The sequence below is a fragment of the Marmota marmota genome, unplaced genomic scaffold (genome assembly GCF_001458135.2).
Source record: "Marmota marmota marmota unplaced genomic scaffold, marMar, whole genome shotgun sequence".
NCBI lineage: Eukaryota > Metazoa > Chordata > Mammalia > Rodentia > Sciuridae > Marmota > Marmota marmota.
The window spans coordinates 4528146-4540477 of record NW_025999880.1 but is presented as its reverse complement, the minus strand read 5'-3'; the positions used below and the strand labels follow the sequence as shown (position 1 = coordinate 4540477).

Here is a 12332-nt window from a genome sequence, read left to right as displayed (position 1 = left end):
CAGTCCTCAGTATGGGGGGGGGGGGAAGGGTGGAGTGTATACATTAATCAATTGATGAAAAATGTAACCAGAGGTTCATTGAAATGTAACCCTTTATTTTCCCTGGGAACAATAATTCGTTATTCACTCTTGGTAGTAGTTTATAGAATATATAGAACTACAAATTATAAGAGTCAACTTTGAAATCACCTATGTTTTTTTTTTTAATTGTTTGTTTTTGAAGGTACTAGGGATTGAAACATGGGGCACACTATTGCTCAGCTACTTACCCAACCCTTTTTATTTTTTATTTTGAGACAGGTTCTAACTAAATTGTCAGGCTAGCCTCAAACTTGCAGTTTTCCTTCCTCAGTCTCCCAAGTAACTGGCATTAGGCATGTGCCACCACATATGCTTTCATTTTTATATTCTTATACTTTTACCAGTTACAGAACTCTTGGTTTATTTTTATTTTTATTTTTTTGTCAGTTCAATTATGTTATCCAATCACCTGGCTTTGAGAATCACTGAATAAATATAGAAGACTAGGGGTACTAGAGGTTGAACCAAGAGCCTTTTGCATGCTAGGCAAGTATTCTACCAGTGAGCTACACTCCCAGCCCTTTTTAAAGGTCTCATTTAATTGCTTAAACTAGACTTGAATTTTAGATTCTTCTGCTTCACCTTAGACAGTAGCTGGGATTATAGGCATGTACCACTATGCATGACTTTTTGACCAATTCCTCTTACTTCTCCATTGGTCTGCTGGTAAATATTTATTTTTATTTATTCATTTAAATTTCACCACTTCAAAAGGAAAGGCCCTACCCATTTCTTAATCGTTCCCTGTTCTTCTCTCCTAAGCCCCTACAACTATCAGTTCGTGTTCTGTTTCTGTAGATTTACATATTCTGGATATTTCATATAATAAATATATGACCTGTATGTCTGGCTTTTCCACTTAGCATGTTTTTAGAGTTCATCTGCATTGTAGCATGTGTCAGAATTTTATTCCTTTTTAATAATATTCCATTGTATGTATATAGTATAATATGTTTATCCTTTAATTAGTTGATAGATACTTAGATTATTTCTTTTCTTTTGGCAGTTGTGAACAGTGCTGCTATGAGCATGTATTTACAAATATTTGTTATAGTACCATTTTTCAGGTTTCTTTGGGTATGTCTAGGAGTAGAATTGCTGAATCATATGGTAATCTTGTGTTTCAACTTTTTGGGGACCCACCAAAATTTTTTTTTTTTTAAACAGTGGATGAACCACTTTATGTTCCCACCAACAATGTATGGGGGTTTTGTTGATTTTAATTTTTCTAAACTTGTATTCATATCTAAACTATGCCATGATTTGGAAAATCAAGCTACCCATAGCCACTTGACTATGTTTAATAGTCTGTTGAATAGTCAAGTGATACAAGAAGTTGACTGTATCATTAATGAACAGATACTGTTGTAAAAATGAATGCTGGGGGCTGGGGTTGTGGCTCACTGGTAGAGTGCTTGCCTTGAATGTATGAGGCACTGGGTTTGATTTTCAGCACCACATATAAATAAAAAATAAAGTTCCATCAACATGAAAATGAACAAAATAAAATTTTAAAAAATGAATGTTGGTTACATTTTTGCTTAAGTTAACTAATATGATAAAAATAAAACAATAAAATTGGCTAAGTTTCATTTTGTTTTGCTGAATTGACTTTTTTCTCCCTTCTGGATAGTAGACACTAAACCCAGGGGTGCTATATCACCAGCCCTTTTTAATTTTTATTTATTTATTTATTTATTTAAAATTTTTTTTTTTCAGTTGTTGATAGACCTTTATTTTATTTGTTTATATGCAGTGCTGAGAATTGAACCCAGTGCCTTACACATGCCAGGCAAGTGCACTACTGCTGAACCACAGCCCCAGCACACCCTTTTTTATTTTTATTTTAAAAAATTATTTATTTTTAGTACTGGAGATTGAACCCAGGGGCACTGAGCCACATCCCCAGCCCTTTTTATTTTTTTTATTTTGAGATAGGGTCTCACTAAGTTGCTTTAGGACCTTGCTAAATTTCTTAGGCTGACCTCAGACTTGTGATCCTCCTGCCTCAGCCACTTAAGCCCCTGGGATTACAGATGCATACTACTGTATATCTGGCTGAATATTTCCTAGATTTTTGGTGAAAGTCACAATGTAATGGCTACAGATACAACACATTTTAAAATTCTGATTTGGACATTTTCTACCTCACATTATTAAATGGACTTTTTATAGATAATAAAATAAGCTCAGATCTGTGGCTAATTTGTTAGCTGATTTCCATGGAGAAAATACTGCCATTATAGATGATTTCAAGCTATTGACTTGATGGCATTAATCATGGAGGTGGAAGAAGAGACAACATTCATTAGCCTGTCTTTCTATGGTATTTCCCCTGTAAAGGACTATAGGTATGGGTCACCATGCCTGCATCTGCTGAAGAGGGTTTTTTGTTTGTTTGTTTTGTTTATAATGTAACAGGAACCCTGAAAATAAAATTGTTATGTTTAATTGGCCAGTGGTGGGGGGTGTGTCCTCAGTGGTAGAATGTGTGCTTAGGGTGCACAAGGTCCTGGGTTCGACTCCAAACACCAAAATATGTACATATGTGCATAAAATTGGTATATTTAATGGAGAAATTTGTTTAGCTTTTTTTTTTTTTTTTTCCCCTATGATGCTGGGCATTGAACCCAGGCTTCATGCATGGTAGGCAAGTGTTCTATTACTGAGCTGTACCTCCAGTTCTTTACCAAGAATTTAAATATGGGCTGGGTTTGTAGCTCAGTAGTAGAGCACTTGCCTTGCATGCGTGAGGTACTGGGTTCAATCCTTAGCACCACATAAAAATAAATAAAATAAAGATATTGTGTCTACCTACAACTAAAAAAAAATGTGCTTTATCAGTTTAAAATACCTCTATAAAAACCTGTGTATACTGGCAAGTTATATGAAAATTGTTATTATTTCTTTTTCTTTTTGAGTTAAATTGTCAAAACAAGGGTGCCTTTTAATTTTTGGTAATTACTTCAGAAAACTGTGTATAAATAGATTTATAAATTTCCAAATGAAAGCCTTTCTTTGAGGAGTTAGAAAAAAAGCCCTTGATTTTAAAGTATTTTTTGTAATGAATTATGCTTTTTGGATGCCATTTTTTATTATTTTTAATATCATTATCTCTTTCTTTAGGTTCGATTAGTGATAGTAGATGGAATTGCTTTTCCTTTTCGCCATGACATTGATGACCTATCCCTTCGAACTCGATTACTAAATGGCCTTGCCCAGCAAATGATCAGCCTTGCAAATAATCACAGATTAGCTGTAAGTATTACTGATCAAGAGAGTTTCTTTAATAAAGTCAAGACTGTATAAAATATTAATGTCTACAAATACCAAGGTAGATTTTGCCTTACTCTACAAAGGAAAAAAATACGTACATGCAGGGTTTTTTTGGTTTTGTTTTGGTACTGAGGATTGAACCCAGAGGTATTTTACCAGTGAACCACATTTTCCAGCCTTTTTAAAATTTTTTATCTTGAGATAGGGTCTCACTAAATTGCTCGGGGCTGGCCTCAAACTTTTGATCGTCCTCCTTCAGCTTCCTGAGGTGCTGGGTTATTACAGGTGGATTACACCACCACACCCAGTGGACGCAGTTTTGAAGGTTGTTTTATTTTGGTTTGGTTTATAAAAAGAATTAGTACTAGTCATAAGTGTCTTGTATCTGTTTTCCTGCAAAATAACAAGCATAATCAATGTAATTTAAAAAAAAAAAAACTTTGATAAATAAATGCCACCTTTGGTAATTGTATTTTATCTTTATCTAAATATATATTTTATGTTTATAATGTCCTCATTTTTGTTTAGTAAGTATTTCATCATTTCATAGTAAAAAAAATCATAGACTCATGGATTGGAAAAAATCATAATGTAAACAACCTAGTGTATTAAGGTAGAGCCAACTCTTTGAGATTTGAATGTGAAAAGAGAGGTAAATATAAGCTCAGAAATAAAGAGATAAAAAAGTAAGCTTTTTTTTTTTTTGATATCACACAAAATACCAGACCAGCTTTGAGTTTACAATCCTGCCTCAGTCTCCTGTAATTCCTAGCTGGAATTACAGGCACACACCTCATGTGGCTTTTTTATTTTTTTAAACTTTAAACCACCTGTTTACCATTACTTTCCATTCTGCTACCCTATCTTACCACTGACAAACATACTTTTGTTAGGAGGAAGATGGAATCTCAAACTGTTTTACTTAATTTTTTTTTGTTTTTACCCTGATTAGAGTCTTTAAACACATCTTTGCAATACATTATAAGTTAATAAAGAATTCTTTCTATAAAATTTAAAACATACATATTTTCTTTGAGTTTCAGAGTTTTTGCCATATTCTGAGAAGGATAGCTTCTATATTTGAATTAATTTTTGCCATTAATTTAGCCTTGTTAATACCTGAATCAGTGAAGAATCCCCAGTAGAGGGCACTCAAGACTAACGGGTTGCATAGTTTTTTTAAGTTTATTTATTTTCCCCAGACTAAATTTCACTGTGTTACCCAGATTGGACTTGAACTTGAGATCTTCCTGCCTCAGCCTGCTGAGTAGCTGGGATTACATGGGTGTTTCACTGCACTTAACTAGGTTTTTGTTTTAACAGTAATAGCTTCATCTTTTTTTTTTCTTTCTTTTATCTTTCTGTGTTCCTGTGAATGGAACCCAGGCTTCATACATGATAGGCAAGCCTTCTGTTATTGGGCTATGTCCCCAGCCCTTTTTATATTTTATTTTGAGACAGATTCTTGTTAAGTGTGGTCTCAAACTTGGAATCTTCCTGACTCAGCCTCCCTAATGGCTGGGAGTACAGGCACATGCTTCTGCATCTGGCTTCAAATCAATTTTCCTTATTTTGGGCAGGGGTACTAGGGATCAAACCCAGGGTGCTCTATCTCTACCCCTTCTTTAAATTTTAATTTTGAGACAGGGTCTTGCTCAGTTGCTGAGGTTGATCTAGAACTTGGAGTCCTCCTGCCTCAGCCTCCTGATTTGCTGGACTTATAGGTGTGTGCCCCATGCCCAACTAGAATAAATTTCTTAATGTGAAAGTATTAAACCAAAGGAATCTTTTTTTTCCCTCCCTGTAGAACTAGGAATTTAACCCAGCTGTACTTTACCACTGAGCTATACCCGTAGCCTGTTTTTTTTTTTTTTTAACAGGATCTAACTATGTTGCTTAGGGTTTTGCAGAGCTGATGAGGCTGGCCTCAAACTTGCAACCTTCTTCTCAGCCTCCCTAGTAGCTGAGATTTCAGGTGTGTGCCACCACACCTGGCAAAGGATTCTGTTTTTAAGCATTTTGCTTGAGCATTTTCTTTCATACTATTAAATTACTCTCAGAAAGCATGTTCCAAAATATGCTCTCTTTTAGCAATGAATGGAAATTCTTGTTTTCCCACATCTTTCTCACCTTTTGGTATTACCAGTCTTTTAACTCTTTTCCAAAATGAAATGAGGACAGGGTCTTGCTGAGTTGCTTGGGGCCTTGTTAAATTGCTGAGGCTGTCTTTGAACTTGCAGTTCTCCTGTCTTGGCCTCCCTGGCCACTGGGATTACAGGCCTATGCCACCATGCCTGACTAGGAAAGTCCTTTTAAAAATGTATTTCTAGGGCTGGGATTGTAGCTTAGTGGTAGAGCACTTGTCTAGCATGTGTGAGGCACTAGGTTCAATCCTCAGCACCACAGAAATATAAATAAATAAAATCAAGATATTGTGTCCATCTACAAGTAAAAAAAATTTTTAAAAAATGTATTTCTAGCCAGGCTTGGTGGTGTATGCCTATAATCCCAGCAGTTTGGGACGCTAAGGCAGAAGTATTGTGAGTTCAGCAAAAGTATGGTGCTAAGCAGCTCCAGGAGACCCTGTCTCTAAATAAAATACAAAATAGGGGTGGGGATGCGGCTCAGTGGTTGAGTGCCCCTGAGTTCAATCCCCAGTACCCCCTCTCAAAAAATAAATGTATTTCTTTAGTTATTAGCCAAAAATTTTATAACTGCTTTAATAAGGTGTAATTCACTTATCACTCACCCTTTTAAAGTAAGTAATTCAATGTTTTGGGCAAATTCAGGAAGTCATGGAAAAATCACCACTGTCTAATTTTAGGACATTTCTAGTCACTCCCAAAAAGAAATCTCTGCTCCACAACGACCCTTCAGACTATTAAAAATGTCTATACCTTTATTTTCTTCTCTAAGATCTCATGGAAATTTCTTCTGTTGTAAACCTGATGTCATGTACAGGGAAAGTAATTCCATAAAATATAGTTCCAAATTAAAAAAAAACAAACCATTCTGCCCTCCCCATAGTCCCTAACAACCACTCATCTGCTTTATGTCTCTTTGAATTTGTCTCTTTTGGATGTTTCATATAAATAGAATCATGTAATATATGACCTCTTTTGTGTGGCTTCTTTCACTTAGCATAATGTTCTCAGTAGTCACCTATGTTGAACTGGGGATATAGCTTAGTGATGGAATGCTTGCCTAACATATTAAAAAAACACATAGATTCATTCATGTTTTAGCATATATATGTATCCTTTTATTATTTTATTTTATTTTATTGATATTAGTGCTTGAACCCAAAGGTGCTTTACCACTGAGCCACATCCCCAGCCTATTTTTCTTTTCTTTTTATTTTTTTGTACTGGGGATTGAACTCAGGGGCAATTTACTACTGAGCTACTTCCCCAGCCTTTTTTATTTTTTATTTTGAGACAGGGTCTTGCTAAGTTGTTTAGAGCCTTGCTCATTTGCTGAGGCTGGCATTTAACTTCTATCATCCTGTCTCAGCCTCTGAAGCCACTGGGATTACAAGCATGTACCCCATGCACAGCTTTTACTTTTTATTTTGAAACAGAGTTTTACCATGCCACTAGGGACTTTGCTAAGCTGCTGAGTCTAGCCTCAAATCTATAATCCTCCTACCTCAGCCTCCCAAGTCACTGGGATTATGGGCAGGTACCACTATGCTCTCAATATCCTTTTAATGACTAAATAGTTTTGCATTTTCTGAATATGCCACATTTTGTTTATCATCAGTTGAAGGGCATTTGGATAGTGAAAGTTTTGTTTTGTGAATTTAACCTTTATTTTATTTATTTGTTTTCATGTGGTGCTGAGGATTGAATTTAGTGCCTCACATGTGCTTTCCACTGAGCCACAATCCCAGCCTCGTGAAAGTATTTTTAAAGCTCTGAAGTTTATAATTTCAAAATGATTGTTAATTTTACTGTTTTAAAGGCTTATTTATAATGAGAACCTTGGAGTAATAACATGGTCATTTGTATCATGTTGAGTCCAATATTTTTGTAGAAATAGTGTAATTATTTTGTAAAGATTTGCTAATAATTCAAAATTGAATTTTAGGATGTTGGACAGCTGGTTCATTTTCTTGAATATATGTAATGGATAAGCTAAATACTAGGAACTAGTTCTGGCCAATAAAACTTTTGAAAAGATAGAAATTTGCAGTCTAGACCTTTGAAATGCTACTGAGGAACTGCATTTCTAGTTTTAATTTAACTTTTAAAAAGCTACATGTGACTAATGGCTATGGATCTGGTCATCATAGCTCTAAATAAAAAGTGTGGGCATAAGCAAATATTCTAGATGCTAAAACTTAAGCAGAATGTACAGTAAGAAGTATTACTCAGCATTTTGGGGAAGCTGGTTAGTCATACACTTCAGTTAATTACCAATTTAAATTCCTGCCTAGCTTGTTCTAAGATGCCTGGTATGAGGCAATGAATGAGGAAGGTACTATGGCACTTAAGGAGTGAATCATTTTAAAAAGTCATGTAATTCATTTGGTATCTGATTGAGATTAAAATGAACTACAGAGTTATTTCTAGCTAAACAAAAATTTTAGTTATGTTGCCATTACAATAGAAACAGCCAAACAGCCTTTTCTTTTTTAAAAAATCATTTTATTATTATTATTATTTAGAAATCTTTTTTTTTTAACCTTAACTTTATTTTTATGTGGTGCTGAGGATTGAACCCAGCGCCTTGCACATACTAAGCGAGTGCTCTACCATTGAGCCACAGCCTCAGCCCCTTGTTGTTTATTTTTTATGTGGTGATGGGTATTGAACCTAGGACCTTATGCATGCTAGGCAAGTGCTTTACCACTGAACTATCTCCCCAGCCCAGGCAGCCTTTTCTTGAGAGCTTGTTTGGAGGTTCTAGCAGGGGAACAAGCTACTCATATACCTTTGACTGAAGAAAAGTCCTCCTCTATCAGGGAAGATCTGCCTCTTGGACCGAGCATACAGCTCTGGGAGGGATGCACAGGGAGCGTTGAGGAAGGAAGGGCTACCCTTCTAGCCATCCAGAGTCAGCTGAATCAACACTGGTGATGAATGGGTGCCAGATTTTATAGCCAGATCGTCCTCACATCCTGAACAGCATTTTCTTTCTTTCTTTCAAACAATTTTTTTCTTTTTAAGTAGGCAACTTATATTGCTTTTCAGAGAATTCTTTTTTCTTTAAGAGTTTCAGCTTGCAAAAGTAACTGTCTTCTTTCTGGAGGGATGTTTAGTAATGGAAGAATATTTAAAATAACCATTTGGGTTGGGCCTGGTGGCGCATGCTTGTAATCCCAGTAGTTTGGGAGGCTGAGGCAAGAGGATCATGGGTTCAAAGCCAGCCTCAGCAACTTAGAGAGGCCCTAAGCAACTGTTTCTAAATAAAATACAAAAAAGGGGCTGGGGATGTGGCTCAGTGGTTGAGTGATTCTGGGTTCAATTCCCAGTACAAAAAAATAATTATATATATATGAACAATAATAAATGCTGGAAAGGATGTAGAGAAAAAGGAACACTTTTACACTGTTGGAGGGATTGTGAATTAGTACAACCACTATGGGAATCAGTATCAATATTCCTGAAAACACTAGGTATGGAACCAGCATATGACCCAGATATTCCACTCCTCAGTATTTTTTATTTTTATTTATTTATTTTTTTAGTTGTTGATTGACCTTTATTTATTTACTTATATGTGGTGCTGAGGATCGAACCCAGTGTCTGCACGTGCTAAGTGAGTGCTCTACTGCTGAGCCACAACCCCAGCCCTCCACTCCTCAGTATTTATCCTAAAGAATTAAAGTCAGGATACTGTAGCAATAGATGCATACCCATGTTTGTAGCAGCACAATTAACATTAGCCAAACTATGGAATCAGTCTAGGTGTCCATCAACAGATGAATGAACAAAGGAAAAAATGACATATGTACACAGTATAGTTTTATTCAGCCATAAAGAAAAATGAAATTATGTCATTTTTAGGAAAATGGATGGAACTTGAGACTATCGTGTTAAGTGAAATAAGTCAAACTCAGAAGCTCAAAAGTCCTATGTTTTCTCTCATTTGTGGAAGCTAGAGAGGAAAAAGGAAAAGATAGGTGCTAGGGTAATCCCATGAAAAGCAAAGGGAGATCAGTAGAGTAGGGGAAAAGGAGGGGGACCAGGGAAGAGGGAGAAGTGCTGGGGTGGGAATATTGGTCAGATTATATTGTTATCTTGTGTGCATGTACTAATATGTAACAATAAATCCCACCATCATGTACAACTATATGCACCAATAAAAAGTCTGGTGCAAAGAAAAACAAATTTAAAAAAGCATGGGGTGTGCGCTGGGGATGTAACTCAGTGATAGAGTGCCCTAGATTTACTTCCTAGTACCACCAAAAAATAAAAGTTTACTGTTGGGGTTGTGTGGAGGGGTGGCTCATAGATTATGTGGAGAATGGTCAAGGCCTTGGGTTCAATCCCTAAAATAAAAAAATAAAGTGATTGTCAAAACATGGAATCTTTGGCTAGGACTGTAGCTCAGTGGCAGAGCACTTGCCTGGCATGTGTGAGGCACTGGGTTCGATCCTCAGCACCACATAAAAATAAATAAATAAAGGTATTATGTCCATCTACAACTAAAAATTTTAAAACAAGAACATGGATTTTTTACCATAGGCCACTTTTTCATCCAAGAGAATTAGTAATATTTTTAGCTTTGAAGGCTATCTCTGAGTATAGCAACAACTGGTTATTACTAACAAAGTATTATAGTTTTAATTTAGAATTTGATCTGGTTACTGAGTTTTCCTATTTCTATTTGTATTATACTTTATGAATTTAGAGCTCATATTTTTTTCTCACTTGTTTTTTCTCTGTAAAATGATAAAGTTTAATGCCATATTTGTCTCCTTTCTAAACATATTCCTTTGAATAAAGATATTCTAGCCAGGCTCGGTGGTGCACGCCTAAAATCCCAGTGGCTTGGGAGGCTGAGGCAGGAGGATCGCGAGTTAAAAGCCAGCTTCAGCAAAGTGCTAAGCAACTCAGTGAGACCCTGTTTCTAAATAAAATACAAAAAATAGGGCTAGGAATGTGGCTTAGTGGTCAAGTGCCCCTGAATTCAATCCTCAGTACAAAAGAAAAAACAAACAATAGATAACTGTAATCTGAGTTACTTGGGAGGTTGAGGCAGAAGGATTGAGAGTTCAAGGTCAACCTGGACAATTTAGGAGACTGCTTAAAAAAAAAAAAATATTCTGCGGAGGCAATAATGGTAAAGAACTCTGAATCTTTTAAGCCTCCGATTTCTTATGTGTAAAACTGGAATAACAATCCAATTTAGCCACATGCAGTGGTGCCCCCTGTAATCCAAGAGACTCTGGAGGCTGAGGCAGGAGGATTGCAAGCTTAAGGCCAGTCTCAGCAATTCAGCAAAGCTCTAGATAACTTTGGGAGACCCTGTCTCAAAATAAAAAATTAAAGGGTCTGGGAATGCAGCTCAGTGATAAAGCTGCAAAAATACAGTACCAAAATAAAGTGCCAAAAATAGTATAAGTAAAATAGTACTCCATTATAGAATAGTTGTAAAAATTAGATAAGGTAATGAAAATAAATTGTATTTAAAAGTTTCTGGAATGTATTCAGTACTCAATAAATATTCATTACCACTATGATGTTGCTGCTGCTGTTCTGGTTATCTTACTGACTTACACAAAACTTGAATTTTTTAAAAAAAATATTTTTTAGATGTTAATGAACTTTTATTTTATGTATTTATTTGTGTGTGGTGCTGAGAATCGAACCCAGTGCCTCACACATGCTAGGCAAGTGCTCTACCACTGAGCTACAACCCCAGCCTAAAACTTAAAAGTGAAGGTTTTCTAGTTCTCCAAGTTATGAAGCTTTTGTTCTTTGAGTCTTTATGTGTTATTTGATTTGGTTTATTTTATTCTAACATTTTTACAGAAAGAACTTCTCTGTTCTTATCAAGGTTAGGCAATTCACAGTAGGCCACAGATGGTAAGGAACCTGCAGAGTTTTGCTGTAGAGTCCAACCTATGCCATACCACTTTTCTACTGCCACCCCTCCCCCCATTCTTACTTATTAAAAAGTTTTCTGATTGGGAGGCTTAGGAAGATTGTAAGTTTGATTGTCACCATGGGCAACTTAGATTTTGTCTCAAAATAATAAAAATAAAAAGGGCTGGGGATGTAGCTCAGTCCAGCCCCCAGTACTGAAAAAAAATTTTTTTTTTCTCTGAATGTGTAGAGCACTGTGAACAAGGAAGAGGTACAGTTTTCTTTCCTGAGAGTAACACCAATTCTTGATGTTGCTTTGCTGCAACTGTTGCCTACCATTAATGATCTTTCTTTATTTTTTAGTGGGGAAGAGATTGAACCCAGAAGTGTTTAACCACTGAGCCACATCCCCAGCCCTTTTTTATATTTTATTTAGAGACAGGTCTCACTGAGTTGCTTAGGGCCTCACTAAGCTGCTGAGGCTGACTTTGAATTTGCAATCCTCCTTGCCTCAGCCTCTGCAGCCGCTGGGATTACAGGTGTGCACCACCACACCTGGCTCAATATACTCTTCTTTTGGGATCTGCCAGCTCTGTTCAACAGCTATGATCTTTGTCAAGTTACGTACTTTTTCCTGCCTTAGTTTCTCCAGCTCTAAAACTGACAAGATTAATATTTGTATTTATATGTATAGCACCCAAAATGTTACTGGGTTTGTGGCAAGCCCTCAATAAATAGTAGCTAATACTGTGCTAGGTGTGGTGGAATACAATTGTAGTCTCATCTACTTGGGAGGCTAAAGCAGGAGGGTTGCAAGTTCCAGACTTGGCAGCTAGGCTTGGGGTGTAACTCAGTGGTAGAGCATGTGGGTAAGGCCTTGGGTTCCATCCTCCATATGGGGGAAAAAAGTTTTTAGATAACTATTTTTATGAGCACACT

General features: G+C 36.3%; 1 protein-coding gene and 1 pseudogene across 1 annotated transcript in view; both read left to right on the top strand.

The window, feature by feature from the left end:
* The window catches only part of LOC107150650 (DNA repair protein RAD51 homolog 3-like), a 30807-nt gene that overhangs the window by 5801 nt on the left and 12674 nt on the right, over positions 1-12332 (top strand). Inside the window, exon 3 of the mRNA XM_048787207.1 lies at positions 3208-3339. Within this exon, the coding sequence (XP_048643164.1) occupies positions 3208-3339 (132 nt within the window). The remainder of the gene's footprint in view (positions 1-3207; positions 3340-12332) is intronic.
* On the top strand, positions 11612-11781 carry LOC125613059 (annotated as a pseudogene).